Below are 16,542 nucleotides of genomic sequence, written 5' to 3' on the forward strand. Positions count from 1 at the left end.
CATTGTTACGTACATCTGCATTCTGCTGCAGCGGGACACACATTCACGTTCGCGTTGAAAGTTGAGGAAAGTGGATTGACATGTTGTAACAATGGGAAGCAAGTTTTCCGGATCCTTTGTTCGATGATTGTCGTCGTTGAGAAGTTTTTCAGGGCTAGAAACTAAAGCTCGGTTGCATTCCACGGAATGTGAGAAAAGTTAAAACAGTTGAAGACAGTTGAAGACAATTGAAGACAATTGAAGACAATTGAAGACAATTGAAGACAATTGAAGATAATTGAAGACAATTGAAGACAATTGAAGACAATTGAAGACAATTGAAGACAATTGAAGACAATTGAAGACAATTGAAGACAATTGAAGACAATTGAAGACAATTGAAGACAATTGAAGACAATTGAAGACAATTGAAGACAATTGAAGACAATTGAAGACAATTGAAGACAATTGAAAACAATTGAAGACAGTTGAAGACAATTGAAACCAATTGAAGACAATTGAAGACAGTTGAAGATAATTGAAAACAAATATAAAAAAGTAATTTGAGATCGATTGAAAAAGGAGAAATCAATTATAGTCGAAAAACTGAAGACAATTCAAGGCAGCAACAGAAATAAGAAAATGCTCTTCTTAAATTTCGTGATCCTGATTTGCTGCAAATTTTCCAAAACAGAAAGCTCCACCAATAAACCCGCAGTCAAACTGCCAATTCAATTGCCACTGAATTTTACATCACATTTCCCACTTCGACAGCTCGTGACTTGTGACATTCAACGCGACATTCTCACTTCAGAGTGCCCCCGCCGCCGGCCCCTCCCAGTCAAATAATTTTATTTTAATTTTTTATTGAATGAATCTGCGCGCGAGTATTCATAGCACACACAGTTCATTTAGCAGCTACTTTTGCTCGAGTCACCCCAAGAAAAGCAATTTATTTCCTTCTCACTTTGTTCGCTCCGAAAACGAGCAGGATTTCGCTTTTATCTGTGCGAAACAAATAAAATCGTCCAATTTTGGCAGCTTTTGCCACGGTGTGTGTGTGGCATTTGAAAAATTCATACCGGCGAAACCCAGAAGTGACTCGAGCTGAGATTTGCTGTTTTCCGTACGATACTCTGAAGCCGCACCCTGGCGACGTGGGTCTCGCAACGATAATGTGATTATACAATTTTAAAAGCATAGATCTCGGCGCAACAAGGAAGGTTTTGCTTTGTTACAAGAAGTGGAGCACGATTGGATTGAAGTGCATTTTATTCACCTTCGTGGGGTTGAACAAGAAAATTGTCTTCAATTGTCTTGGATTGTCTTAAATTGTCATCAATTGTCTTCATCTTTATTCAACTGGATACAACAGTCTTCGACTTTCTTCAACTGTCTCAATTGTCTCAAATGTCTTAAATGTTTTCAGTTGTCTTAAATTTTCTCAATTGTCCTCAACGGTCCTTAATTGTCTTCAATTATCTTTAGTTATCTTCAATTGTCTTCAACAGTCTTCAATTGTCTTCAATTGTCTTCGATTGTCTTCAATTGTCTTTCATTGTCTTCAATTGTCTTCCATTGTCATTAACTGTCTTCAATTGCTGCAATTATTTTTAATGCCACCAATTGTCTTAAATTGTCTTAAATTGTCTTCAATTGTCTTCAATTGTCTTCCATTGTCTTCAACTGTCTTCAATTGTTGGAATTGTCTTAACTGTCTTTGATGCCTTATATTGTCTTAAATTGTCTAAATTGTCTTCAATTGTCTTCGATTGTCTTCAAATGTCTTCAATTGTCTTTAATTGTCTTCATTTGTCTTTATTTGTCTTTAATTGTCTCCAATTGTCTCCAATTGTCTCCAATTGTCTTCAATTGTCTTCAATTGTCTTCATTTGTCTTCAATTATCTTCAATTGTCTTCAATTGTCTTCCATTGTCATCAACTGTCTTCAATTGTTGCAATTATCTTTAATGCCACCAATTGTCTTAAGTTGTCTTCAATTGTCTTCAATTGTCTTCAATTGTCTTAAATTGTCTTCAATTGTCTTCAATTGTCTTCAATTGTCTTCAATTGTCTTCCATTGTCTTCAACTGTCTTCAATTGTTGGAATTGTCTTAATTGTCTTTGATGCCTTATATTGTCTTAAATTGTCTAAATTGTCTTCAATTGTCTTCGATTGTCTTCAAATGTCTTCAATTGTCTTTAATTGTCTTCATTTGTCTTTATTTGTCTTTAATTGTCTCCAATTGTCTCCAATTGTCTTCAACTGTCTTCAATTGTCTTCAATTGTCTTCAATTGTCTTTAATTGTTTTCAATTGTCTTCAATTGTCTTCATTTATCTGAAATTGTTTTGAATTATGCTTATTTGTCCCCAACTTTTTTCTTTTTTTCGCTTATCTAAAATTGTATCTGATCTAGTTTGTATTGATTTTCGTTGTCAATTTATTTAAATAAAAAAAAAGGTTTTCACCTAAGTAAAATTATAAGCAAATTCCACCTCTTCAGAGAAGTATTCCACGCCGGTGCTGATGTGATGACTTGTGGAACCAGCTGCAAATCGCACGTGTGCATCAGACATTATGCGATTTCCTTCCGCACCTTCTCGAGGGAGCAGTGTAGAAGTGCTGTTTCGTAAAGCTTGATTTTTTCTTGTTCCGCAGAAGCGGTGAAACCCCATAAATCTGCCGAGAAAAATAGAAGCAGAACATGCGCTCGCACTCGGTTCGATTCGAATCTTGTTAGATATTCATTAAGTAATGAATTTCTGATTTGCTTTCACGTGGGGTGCGAGCTTTTTTGTGCCAGATTGCGCGGGAATGTGAACTCGTTTGGGAAAATTACCTATCCGAGTGTAATTTTTGGTATAAATTTCCATAAATCAATTCAATGTGGATAATCTGTATCAAGTTTAGATATTTTTCCAGGAAACTTCTTCTAGCCTTTGTTACGTAGTTGAGTTATGCTTTCTCCAAATTAAATCATAAATTCTGAAATTATTCCACAACAAAGCTAATCCCATTTTCTCTTGCATCATCTCTTATTCAACAGAAGGATGCACTTTGCATATATGCGAAGCATATTGCATCTTCAGAATCCCACCCCAAAAGAGGGCTGGAAAAGTACATTTCCCACCCATCAATTACTTTTTCCTCCCCTCCTCCCAGGGCGCCCCCAGACTTTCCACACCTAATTCGTTTCGCTTTGTTATTGTTGTTTGTGAAAATCGCTCCTTGCTTTTGCTCGCAGAAAAAGCCCTCTCACCTTTAACCGGCGGGCATTGTTGGAGCACACATTTTTTTCGGGCAGGGGAAGCCTAATGTGGGGTGCTGCCAACTTTGTTTGTGGAGGGAGAAGCATTTTTCACGCTGGGCTGTAATTGTGTTTTTCCTGCCTTTTATGTGAGAGGCTGAAAAAAGAGCAAACATCTTGGTTGAGGAAACTTTCGGGGATTTTCCGTGTGTGTGGGCATTCCCAGCCTCTGCCTTTCGGCGGAAAGTGAGCTGTTTGCCGACCTGTATGAAGCTGTATGTTGGTACTGTGTTGTTGTTTTTTATGTGGTATTTGGTTTTACCGGGAAGGGCTGGGCATAGATGAAATTACTGCGGAACACTTTTATTCGGAAAATGTGTCGCAGAGTAATCCGCAGATTTTGAGCAGGAATTTCAATCAAGATTAAAGTGCTTAAGTTGGATGTTCAATCAATTTTGCTTGTTATTTTTCTCCCACTCAAAACATCACGCTGACCTTTCTAGTACTTATCCCTCAATGTTTTCCTCACCGACATGACCGTAGACCCATTTTATTACACTTTAGCGTGGGTGAGCTGCACCCTTAACATTTGAACTTTTCCCAGCTTTCATAAAACCGTACTCCACAAGACGACCTTTCACGGCTTCAACCAATCTTGTAAACTGAATTCCACGCTCCTCGAGGCGTGAATTACCCGCCGACATTCTGTTAGCAGGATTCCACAATTAAGATGCACCATCCTTTCGCGAGCTTGCGTGCTTGTGGCCAACTATCCTTTCTGCATTCTCAAGTATTAAACATTCCGCTCCTGAACAGTGACTGTGTACCTCAACGAGGAAGCAAACCTTGTACAACTCAGTTCATTATCCAGACCAGTTCCACCTCTGGCGGCAGAAATGGCTGAAGTACCTTGCTTGCTTTCGTGGGCTCTAATTTATGCCGTAACCGTTAATGAATGGAAACGACACCAAGCCTTGGCCTGCCCACGGTGGAACACAAACAACTGACTGACTGCCGCTGGTCTTTTTTAGTCGTTTTTGTTTGAGGAAAATGTTAATGGAGGCTTTTTTCCAGTAGCGACTGGAAATGCCGATTATCTTGTTTTCAAAATAACGGTATAATATTAAAAAATAGCAAAGTAATATGAAATTTATTGGTAAAATTCCCCGATCATGCCATTTAATAACAAACACTGTTAAAATAACAAAAATTGTTATGGATTCTTCTTGTAAAATCCATTTTTGCATAAGGGTAATTCTCCGCCAACTCACACAGCAGTTGCCCCTCTTCGATTTGCGTGAAACTTTGTCCTAAGGGGTAACTTTTGTCCCTGATCACGAATCCGAGGTCCGTTTTTTGATATCTCGTGACGGAGGGGCGGTACGACCCCTTCCATTTTTGAGCATGCGAAAAAAGAGGTGTTTTTCAATAATTTGCAGCCTGAATCGGTGATGAGATAGAAATTTGGTGTCAAAGGGATTTTTGTGTAAAATTAGACGCCCGATTTGAAAGCGTACTCAGAATTCCGAAAAAACGTATTTTTCATCGAAAAAAACACTAAAAAAGTTTTAAAAATTCTCCCATTTTCCGTTACTCGACTGTAAAAAATTTTGGAACATGTTATTTTATGGGAAATTTAATGTACTTTTCGAATCTACATTGTCCCAGAAGGGTCATTTTTTCATTTCAAACAAAATTTTTCATTTTAAAATTTCGTGTTTTTTCTAACTTTGCAGGGTTATTTTTTAGAGTGTAACAATGTTCTACAAAGTTGTAGAACAGACAATTACAAAAATTTTGATATATAGACATAAGGGGTTTGCTTATAAACATCACGAGTTATCGCGATTTTACGAAAAAAAAGTTTTGACAAAGTTGGTCGTCATCGATCATGGCCGTTCATGGTCACCCGCGACAGACACGGACGACGAAACTAAGAGAAACGCAAAAAGTAACTTTTTTTTTAGAACAAAGTTTCACGCAAATCGAAGAGGGGTCGGGGCAACTTTTCCCGAATTCGTGTGAGTTGGTAGAGAATTACCCATAAGTTTATGTTATCATAACAAAATTTGTTATTGGTCTGGTATTGGTTGAAAGCCAAAACAACTTTGGAAGAACATTTTTTGTTATGGAAGAATACCGCCAACTGTTATTGGGATGATCGGATTAGTTGTTAAATAACAAAAAAATAATTACAATGTTTTGTTCGAAGAATAACTAAAAATGTTATTAGTCTGTTATTACAATAACAATCCAATAACAAAAAAATCATAACGGCGAATAACAAATCTTGTTATAAATAACATAAAATGTTATTTGCCTAGTATTTTTAAATATCAAAAAATGTTATTCCCAAGTTATTTCCATCTGCTCGGGTCAACACTGAGTTCACTAGGCTGCTGTTAATATTTTTCAAAATTTATGTCGCTTTTTATTCAAAGTTGTCTCAAATAATTAGATGGCTAAACAATTCAACGAGCTCAGAAGTGCAATCAAAAGGACACAATCACAATGTATCTTCCTGTAAAGATTTTCTTTATATTTTTTTGAATTTATTTTAAAATGTTTTTCATTGAATAAAACTAAATCCTAAACTAAATATTGGAAAAAAAATCGCAAAAATCTAACAACTCAGTCCAACTCAGTCCAATTAAGTATCAACAATTATTGACAGAGTTGCCAGATCATCGATTTTTAGGACTCATTGGATAGCCAATCCAATGATAGGATAGATGATGTTTCTGGGACATTTTTCGTACAGATAATTGAGATCCGACTTCAAAAAGTAAAAAAATAACAATCAAGTCTGTATAACCTGAGCCAGTGTTGCAAGATCTTCGAACTTTTAAAATCATTTGGGAGGTCTGGCGGTTTGAATGGCATCTATACTTAAATCTAGGATATTTCAGATTTTTTTTCTTAATTTTTTGAAGTTGTGTTTATTTTTGTCTGATGAAATCTTATATGTCGATAAATCCTTAAGTTTAATCGGGCAAGAGGAATTAATTTTTTGTCATATTTTGGTTAAATTTTCGAAGTTAGACAATTTTAAATGCTCAAATTTATAATCGAGTAATACTCCAATTTACGGTTAAATGTGCAATGGAATTTTTGTTATTTTGCATGAAATTTATTTTATTTTTAGAATTTCAGAACTGCTATTTTGAGTCTTTCAATATATATGAATAAGAAATTTGAGATAGACCCCCAACAATGAAATATGACGATAAAGTTCTCGGAGTTTCAACAAGAACCGCGACTCTTTTTTCTGGGAGCCATGATTCGTTCGCTCTTTTTAAAGAACCGGCTCTTTGAGCGGCTCGCTATTTTTTGCCCACCTCTGCTTTATACATTATTACATTTGTTCTACTTCCGAAAATTTACAAAATATCAATCATGTTATGGCGATTGTCCACACTCCATATAATTTTTTTTTGTATGGAAATTTGTCCACGAGGGGTGGGGGTTGAGATTTCCCAAAAAGTGACCTACTAGTTTGTGGATGGTCCTTAACATTAATTGAAGAAATATGCCACTGAATCCACTTTATTGAATGTTTGGCTCTTTTTAAAAGTTAATCTTGATTAATTTTTTTCTAAATATTTTTTTCGAAACAATCGGAAAATTTCACGAATGTTTCATGTTTTAACATTGAAAATCGGACCATTAGTTGCGGAGATATCGACATTAGAAAATGGTGGGTTGTTTGGGTGAAACTAAAAAAACTTCAATTTTCATGTTTCTTTTTCTTTAAGCCGCTATATCTCAGCAACCAGAGGTCCAATCTTCAATGTCTCTTAGACAGTTTCATAGCAAATTCTTAAAATTTAAAAAAAAAATATTTTTAGAAATTGTCACTCATGGTTACTATTTTAAAAAATCGAAAAACTGCAAATATTTCTCTGAAATCAAACTTTCGGTGGCTATATCTTGAGAACGGAGCCCTTTATCAAAAAATCTGTAAAGTACTTTTCGATTGCAAATCCAATTTTGCATAAAAAAATATTGTCAAACTTGTTTTGGCATGAAACTTCCATTTTTTCCAAAAATCACTATTTTTTTTTAAATTCATAACTCGGCGGCAAATTTTTTTACCATGTTTCTCTATGGCCCAAAAATTGCAGATTTTTGTCCCCTAAAACATATAAAAAATCTCGAAAATCAAAAAAATACGTATTTTGGAAAATTGAGTTTCAGTGAAAAAAAAGTTGATTAAATAATCTGCAATTTTTTTCCGTTTATATAGTTTTTTTTCTCAATAGTCCTCAACAATACCTACAACGTTGCCGAAGACACCAAATTGATCAGAAAATTCACTTAAAAGTTACAGCTGTTTGAATATTTACGTACCATTTTTGTATGGCCAGCAGCCAAAATTGTATAGAGACTTGTATGGGTGAACCAATGACAAAAAATAGCTTCTTTGGTCATAGGGAAGGTCCCCACAAAGTTTGAGCCAAATAAAAAAAAATACAAATAAAACCCATTTCCGGTTTTGGTTCAGGCTCTATTTCACCTCTGGTGATATTTAATCGGGTTTTTATTTTTACTTTTCTGTGTAGGGTGCTCCAAAAATGGTTAGTTTTCGTAGATTTGACAAATACCACCTTTTTCAAAAAATCATAAGAACATTGTTAACATTCAATTTTGCTATCATAACACTGATCTATAAAAAAAACTTCAAAAATGACTACGGTCCCCAGAAATGTGGAAGGAGCGAACCACACTAATTCTCTATACAATCTTTCGAGAAAAAGCTTTCAGCTATGTCTAAATATTTTTGAAAAAATCAATTTGGAACTGTTTCTTGTAACCTTAAAGATCATGCTTTCGCTCGAACAAGGAACTCGCAATTTTGATGGTCGGTGTAATCAAATGAGACAAACAAGAATTCAGGCTGTTTAGAAATTTTAATTTTTGAGACTTTTATTAATTTATGTCCATTTTTGTTTAAATCTTTTTGTGCTACTTTTATTGCAAATTTGGAAATTGTGCATTCAATTTAAAATTTAGTTCTTTTTATTTTTCTTCCCCCCTTCTCTTTCATTTAGATCAAAGCAAAGAAACTTAAACTTTGAGTTAAAATTTAAAACAGCCTATCGTGGTAGTCGACTTTTATACATTCAATATCCGCACAATTTCATGCCCATTTATCTGGTTTGCATATTTTTCCAGCCCGGAATCTTAATTTCGCTTATAACTAACATTGTTTTAAAACTTTTGTCGTCACAAAATTGTTACCCAAATTCTTTACCCACCTTCACTTTCGATTGCTGGCGAAAATGCCTTCCCGCAAAAAACCCTACCCCAAGGTGAAGTCATCTTCTTCCACCTATCCCTCCAGAAGACAGAAGACTCTAAATTTCATGTCCCCAAGAAACACGTGTTTTTCACCATCAATCAAGCCGGAAAAAGGCGGGAAAAACTTTGTTTTCTTCTTTCACTTTTTCCCGAAACGAAACTTTCTGTGGTGACCACAGGCAAGCAGGGAACTTTGTCTTTGGCCCACTGCACTTGGGACGTTCTTGCTTTTTTCTTTATTCTTGAAGGGGCTGTAAACTTTAACGTTCTACTTTCGATGCCGGCGATGTCTCTCCCTCATGTTTTGAGTGATTTATACGGCTGAGTTGATTCGTGGTTTAATTTTACGAGACTCGTGAAAAGTTGGTGATTTCGGAGCAGTGACAAAGAGTGGCAAAGTTTCAGGTAATAAAATGAACGAAAAAGCGTATTCTTAAGGGAAACACTCAATTGACACTGAATTTGTAACAGTGCATGAGATAACTCTTAACTAACAATTTCAATAGCAAAATGCACTTTCATTAGGCTGCTACTGCAACCGTCTGTTAAGTTTGGGCTGAAGTTTTTCTTCTCTTCGCCACGATGGCACCCAGAGAACGGAAAATTTGCTTCTAATCCTGCAAAATCCTTAAAGCAGATTGGGAGCTCTCGTCTGCCCCCAGGGAAAACTTTTTAAGGGTGAAAATTTGAAAGTTTTGTGCAAATCGTTTCTGGGTTTGAGTTGAATGCCTGGGGAAAGGGATAGCAGATAACTTCTTCTTCGGCCAGGAAAAAGGACGAGTAATTGCAATCCTTGTTGGGGATGCTTTTGGCAGAGACTGCTGGATGAGCATTTTCAGAGGATTTATCGTCATTTAGAAAGTTTGACAAACTTAACAGAAGAGTAAGCTTGCATATTTGCTAATTGCACACTTTAAAAAACATCCTAAAAGGATCATGTATGAAGCCAACTAAAAACTTTAGCTTCACATTTTCTTCAAATTTACGCCTTAAAAAGAAAAACTTTAAACACCAGAAAAGGATCAACAGTTTCAACACCCGCTTGAGTAAATGCTAGAAATGTAAGGTTGCAGGAGATGTTTATCTCATCGGAACCTTTTCCCTCCCACCACGATAATTAATTCCATCCTTCTCCGAGCAGAACAATCGATTAAGTAACCGCAAAGTCTTCACCGAACGGAGTCATCGGCCCAAATAAACAATAGCAGCAGCAGCAGGATTCGGTTGGTTGGTGGCCCCATTCGCTTGTTTTAACCAGCCAACCTTGGCCAAAATCGAGGTTAACCCTTATCAAGGGGATTAAATTGTGGGCGGGATGGACTGGTTTTGAACTTGATCAATTATACTTTTTGTTTTTTGTTTTTTTGTAAATTGTTTTTTGTTTTTTGTTTTTTGTTTTTTGTTTTTTGTTTTTTGTTTTTTGTTTTTTGTTTTTTGTTTTTTGTTTTTTGTTTTTTGTTTTTTGTTTTTTGTTTTTTGTTTTTTGTTTTTTGTTTTTTGTTTTTTGTTTTTTGTTTTTTGTTATTTTTTGTTTTTTTATTATTTTCCGATCAAATAACTTCTGATTAAGGAAACATCATCAACTGAAGAAAAAATAGGAAGTGATTCCAAAAAAACTTCAGTCATTTTTTTATCGATCGATCAAAAATGGTTAACTGAAAAATCATCACAGCTGTTTTGATTTTCGATTTCTATTCAATAAGTTTATCAAAATATAAAACTTCGGAGATTCAAAAATTCCATTCAAATGCATTTCAAATATGTTAGGGTAGTAGAAGCCTTTATTGCTTAACTATAACTGAAATAAATTTATTTTTAACGTTCGCGATACAGCCCAAATCGAATCCCAATAGATTTTTCTCTACTCTTCCTCAAGTTAATTTATAAACAACAAGCTCCATTTACCCAACAAGAACCTTTTTCAAAATGAACAGCACCCTTGTCTAACTAGTTCCTCCTGCCACAAGCAAGCAAAAAAAAACCGAAGAAAAAAACTTGAGCTCGTAAATTAAACGAACTTCAACTCGGAACCGATCCTCCCACGTACGCGACTAGCCACCTGGGCCATCCTGTGAATACCCAAAAAGACGGCGGCAGACGGTTCGGTTGGACCTTTGCTGGTAGACCTCTCCCAGACCCGGCGGCTTTCCTTCACAGAGGGGGGGGATTTGGTATTTAAATTTTCCACCCAATTTAGACCGCCGTGTGGGGAGGGGAGGGAAAATGAAGGTGTGTCTTTGCTTTCGCCTTTTTTTGTTTCTTGGTCCTGCCTCAACGGTTGAACCGTTTTTAATCTGATCGCTCGTTTTCACACAATTTGAATACGCCGGGCCAGCGCTCATACATTTTGTTAGTATATTTTATTTATTTCACTTTTTTTCCTCTCTCGATTTTTCCTTCCCGACATCATACCTAACCTCGAAAGAAAAAATGTGAAAGTCTCGTTCCGAACAGTGGTTTATACGGTTCTTTCCTTCCGATCCCCCTCCTAAACAATGTCTCGTCTTTTGCAGGCCCGCTCCAAGCTGCCGAAGAAGCGCCGACGGGTGCTGCCCGTGGAGCAACCCCGGCGGAAGCGGGACGTTGGGGTGGCGAACCGGCGGATGAACGCGATGAAGCACCAGCACGCCACCACCCACCCGACGGGCCACCCGGCCATCTTTAAGGACGCTTTCGGCGGGGCGAAAATCGGTGAGTAGAGGAGCTTTTGTGTAATTGGGAAAACTTTTCCAGGATAGGGCGAAAGGGAAAAGAGCTTTAGATAAAAGCTTGAGCCTTTGGATAATCTGAAAGAAGCTTTAGAGTTTTTGGAGAATGCTTTTTATTTCAGCTTAGAACAAAGGTAGATTATCTTTTATTTAATGGAGGTAATAAAAAGAATTATGTTCAAATGGGAAAAACTTAATCTTAAAATTAAAACGATAAGAAAATTTATTCAAAACAAGGAAGTTCAAATTCTAAAAAACTCTACAAATCTTATAAAAAGAAGAATATCTATAAATTGCATAGATATTGTTAAACCCGTCTTTTTATCATTTTGAATCTGCTTGAGTTAACAAAACCAAAACCAAAACCAAAACCCAAAACCCAAAACCCAAAACCCAAATCCAAAACCCAAAACCCAAAACCCAAAACCCAAAACCCAAAACCCAAATCCAAAACCCAAAACCCAAAACCCAGAACCCAAAACCCAAAACCCAAAACCCAAAACCCAAAACCCAAAACCCAAAACCCAAAACCCAAAACCTAAAACCCAAAACCCAAAACCCAAAACCCAAAACCCAAAACCCAAAACCCAAAACCCAAAACCCAAAACCCAAAACCCTAAACCCAAAACCCAAAACCCAAAACCCAAAACCCAAAACCCCAAACCCAAAACCCAAAACCCAAAACCCAAAACCCAAAACCCAAAACCCAAAACCCAAAACTCAAAACCCAAAACCCAAAACCCATAACCCATAACGCAAAACCCAAAACCAATACTAAATTTGAGGCTTGCAAGAATATTCCACGGTTTTAGAGAAATCGACAAAATAAAAAGCATAACACCTCCGCATAAAACGAGGTTTCACTGTATAGAGAAACTTACGGTTTGAGTCTCTGATATAATATATACAGCAGTTCCATATGAAAGTTAAAGAAAAGAAATAAAAGTGCTTCGATTTGGCTCAATTTTTTTCTGGGGGTTCCTTGGCCAATATAATTAGACCCGTATTTTTTGTAAGCCCATTAGGATGGCCAACGCCGTGTTAGGGTGGTCCGAAAAATGACCGACCGTCGATTTTCACAAAAACCACTTTTTTCAAAAAAATCATAACTTCGCTCCATTTCAACAAATTTTAGCTGTCTTGGGTGCAAATAAATGATGATAAGTTTGACTTCCAAGAAAAAAACATGAAGAGTTTCAAAAATCTAGCCTAACATTTGAAAAAGTCTTATGAAAACATCAATTGCCGTTTTGACGGTGTCTGCACCAAAGAGCCTATATCTGAAAATATTTTTAACGGATTTCTCGGACAATTTTACATATTATATCTAATATTGGGCGAGGTTCATTAACAGGATTCAAAGGTATGATTTTTGAAAATAAAATCCGGGTTTTTCGACGCGCCGCGCGCGGAAACGAGAAATTGACGAAATCGGCAAAAAATCAACTTTTTTCACTAAAACTGCGATAACTCAAGAATTTCAGCGATGACCTATACATGTTAGGGTACCAACATTTTCGTAATTGAAATACGCAACTTTTGGTACACTAACATGTATAGTAGGGTGGTCCAAATCCGGACTTTTTTGGGGCTACCCCCTGAAATCAAAGATTGACCCATCACTAGGCTAAATTCCAAATTTGAGCTCATTCTGACCACGGGAACCCCTCCCTCCAATCGCTTAAAGTTTGTATGGGAAAAATCGTCAAAATGTATGGAGAAATGCAACTGTTTTACTTTTTTACCTGTGCAAGGCCCCATAGTTATCCGATTCTTACCATTTCTCAAATGTAGAACCTTCATTAAATTTAGAACAACTTTCCCCAAGAAACCATATTTTTAGGATTTTTTCCCGTGAAGTTATTAGCGCCCAAAACTGACCATTTTTGCGCGGCCAGCTGTAAGGGGCTACCTAACAACGATGTTTATTTCCAATTCGTACACGCACGTGCTCTCTCTCAGGTTCAAATTCTCTCACGAGCTTGCTTGCCTGCCTGCCTGCCTGTTTGCCTACAAGCGCGCGCTCTGTTTCTCTGCTTGGACTTTTGTCGTCGTCGTCGTTTTCGTTTGCCGTCCGTTGCGCTGCGTTCCTGGCATGTTTATTAAGGTAAGAACAAGATTGTCCGTTTGACGCAGTGGTGAACGCAGAACGCTGTGCCAGTTCTATTTTTCCATCAGCTGTCAGTCGAACAATCTGCAGGGGTTGCTTTGTTCAATGGTCGATGACTGGCAGGCTATGATGACAGGCGCAGAATTTTGCGCAAGTCCAGGCCTGACGGACAATCTTGTTCTTACCTTTATAATTTTCAACTGCAGCAGCGCAGCGGATAGCAAACGAAAACGACGACGACGACAAAAGTCCAAGCAGAGAAACAGAGCGCGAGCTTGTAGGCAAACAGGCAGGCAGGCAGGCAAGCAAGCTCGTGAGAGAATTTGAACCTGAGAGAGAGCACGTGCGTGTACGAATTGGAAATAAACATCGTTGTTAGGTAGCCCCTTACAGCTGGCCGCGCAAAAATGGTCAGTTTTGGGCGCTAATAACTTCGCGGGAAAAAATCCTAAAAATATGGTTTCTTCGGGAAAGTTGTTCTAAATTTAAATGAAGGTTCTATATTTGAGAAATGGTAAGAATCGGATAACTATGGCGCCTTGCACAGGTAAAAAAGTAAAACAGTTGCTTTTCTCCATACATTTTGACGATTTTTCCCATATAAACTTTAAGCGATTGGAGGGAGGGGTTCCCGTGGTCAGAATGAGCTCAAATTTGGAATTTAGCCTAGTGATGGGTCAATCTTTGATTTCAGGGGGTAGCCCCAAAAAAGTCCGGATTTGGACCACCCTAATGTATAGGTCATCGCTGAAATTCTCGAGTTATCGCAGTTTTAGTGAAAAAAGTTATTTTTTTGCCGATTTCGTCAATTTCTCGTTTTTGCGCGCGGCGTCGAAAACCCCGGATTTTGTTTTCAAAAAATCATATCTTTGAATCCTGTTGATGAACCTCACCTAATTTTTGATTTGTTATGTAAAATTGTCCGAGGAATCCGTTAAAAATATTTTCAGATATAGGCTCTTTGGTCCAGACACCGTCAAAACGGCAATTGATGTTTTCATAAGACTTTTTCAAATGTTAGGCTAGATTTTTGAAACTCCACATTATTTTTTCTTGGAAGTCAAACTTATCATCTTTCATTTGCACCCAAGACAGCTAAAATTGGTTGAAATGGAGCGAAGTTATGATTTTTTGAAAAAAGTGGTTTTTGTGAAAATCGACGCAAATGGCCATTTTTCGGACCACCCTAACATGGCGTTGGCCACCCCAATGGCCAAACAAAAAAATACGGGTCTTATTAATTTGGCCAAGGAGTTTTTTTTTCTTTAATTTTTAAAGTTTGAAAATTTTTGTATTCATTCAATTCACCAATTCTCAACATTAGGTTGCCTTTGATTTTCCTTTGAAATCAGCCGTTTTTTACACAAATCTGCACAATCTCAGTTCAATACAGAAAAACCTCTTTTTATGTGGTTACGTTACGCTTTTTGTTTCGTCGATTTTTTCTAAAACGATATTTTTTCATGCTTCAAAAAGCGTTTTGTAGATCTAAACAAACCTACAAATTGCTTTCAAAAGAAAGCAAAAATGTTTTATTTTGTAATTTTATGTGTAAAAAGCGAAAAAATAACAATCAATTTTCAAAATTTCTTGAATATTGCAAGTCAAAGCTCATATTTTTTTTCGTTCCAAAATGCCAAGACTCTAACCTTTTGAGCTCTAAAGGTTTTTTTATGCGTAAGTAACTTTTTACCTTAACACATTTGGCCTTGTTTGCGAATTAGCCGCAAAACTGTTTGTAAAGCGAAATCATACTATCAAACGCCCAAAGGTTTGAGTCTTGTCTAGTTCGCAAATAAAGTTTTTCTCTTCTTAATATCAGCTTCAAACCCCAACATTTTATCTAAAAGACATGATTTTTTTAGACGTGTTCGCATTTTAAAATTCAGATTAACCCTCGAAATACTCATGAGTACACTCATCCCTCATATTCGGAACAGTTTACAGATCGGCCAATGTTCAATAAATCATATAAAATCGATAATTGAACATAATGATTTGCTTTTACCTTCATGTGAAAGCTTTTCTTGCGATCTTTCGATTGATGTATAGACCGGCTGTACAATTTTACGATTTATATCAAGTTTTCGAAGAAAAACATTGACCATTGAAATCCACAAATTCGGAACACTTTTTTCTTACGATGTAAACAAACTTTTTTTTCTCTCCAGGTGTACATATTTTTTGCAAAATAATGACTTTGCACTCTGAAACCAATAGAACTCATGGTTAGTGATGTTTTATGAATGGTCTGATAACTTTTTTGTGAAAATATCAGTTAAATTCAGGTGTTCCACAATTGTGGGAGACACAATAACATCCCACAATCATGGAACGGGCAATTTGGAGGCAATATTTTGCTGCTCTAGATAAAATAGTCTTGAAATGCAGTTTTTGTTTGAAAAGTATTACTTTTACTGGTGAAATAGCAAGAGAATGTCTAAATAAAGGCCTTAAAAATAGCAGGGTCGGCAGAAAAGTTGCATTTTGCATTCTATTGACAAATTAACACAAAAGTGTTCCGAATTTGTGGGTGTTCCGAATATGTGGGATGACTGTACATGTTTCAACAGAAAGTCCCTTTCAAAACTTGTTCTTGAATAAACATGTCTGCCAACTTTTACAGCAGCGTGCGGTTTAAGTAACAAACTTTCCAAACTAGTCCAAAACACGCTGTGTCACTTTCCCCCTAAACTGCACATTGTTTTACCAAGAAAATGCTTAGTTTATGCCGTTCTCCGTTGTACCTCTCAACTTGGGAAAACTTTCACCTGCCACAAAACCACATCGGGTTTCCGTTTGACATTTGTTCTCCTTCACAGTGGGCTTCACTTTACTGCTGTGTCGAGTAGCGCAGTAATCCTACAACAGGGCCAAAAAGATAGCCAGTTAAAACGCAAACCATTAGCAGTAAATTATCGTCGGTAAACTATTAGCAAAAAGCTACTCAAGTCAACGAGTTTTGGGTTTCTTTTGTGTGCACACGAAAGCTGCAGGATAGCATTAACCTACCTTGAGACTGTTTTCTCCTTTAGTGGAATGTGGAAAAGTATTGCATTTTTTTTTTGTCTTTCTTTAGCATTTTATTGCATTTCTTTCCATTTTTCAAAGTTCCAAACACGGAATGTAATAAATGCGAAAAAGTTTCCCATTAACTCATGTTGCTCCATTTGTAGAACTTGAATAACTTTTCT

The 16,542-nt window shown here is 36.7% G+C and overlaps 1 protein-coding gene across 1 annotated transcript in view; it reads left to right on the forward strand.

The window, feature by feature from the left end:
- The window catches only part of LOC120419919 (potassium voltage-gated channel protein Shaw-like), a 106,564-nt gene that overhangs the window by 84,490 nt on the left and 5,532 nt on the right, over nucleotides 1-16,542 (forward strand). The window contains exon 8 of the mRNA XM_039582786.2: nucleotides 11,044-11,221. Within this exon, the coding sequence (XP_039438720.1) occupies nucleotides 11,044-11,221 (178 nt within the window). The remainder of the gene's footprint in view (nucleotides 1-11,043; nucleotides 11,222-16,542) is intronic.

The sequence above is a fragment of the Culex pipiens genome, unplaced genomic scaffold, assembly GCF_016801865.2.
Source record: "Culex pipiens pallens isolate TS unplaced genomic scaffold, TS_CPP_V2 Cpp_Un0005, whole genome shotgun sequence".
Lineage (NCBI taxonomy): Eukaryota > Metazoa > Arthropoda > Insecta > Diptera > Culicidae > Culex > Culex pipiens.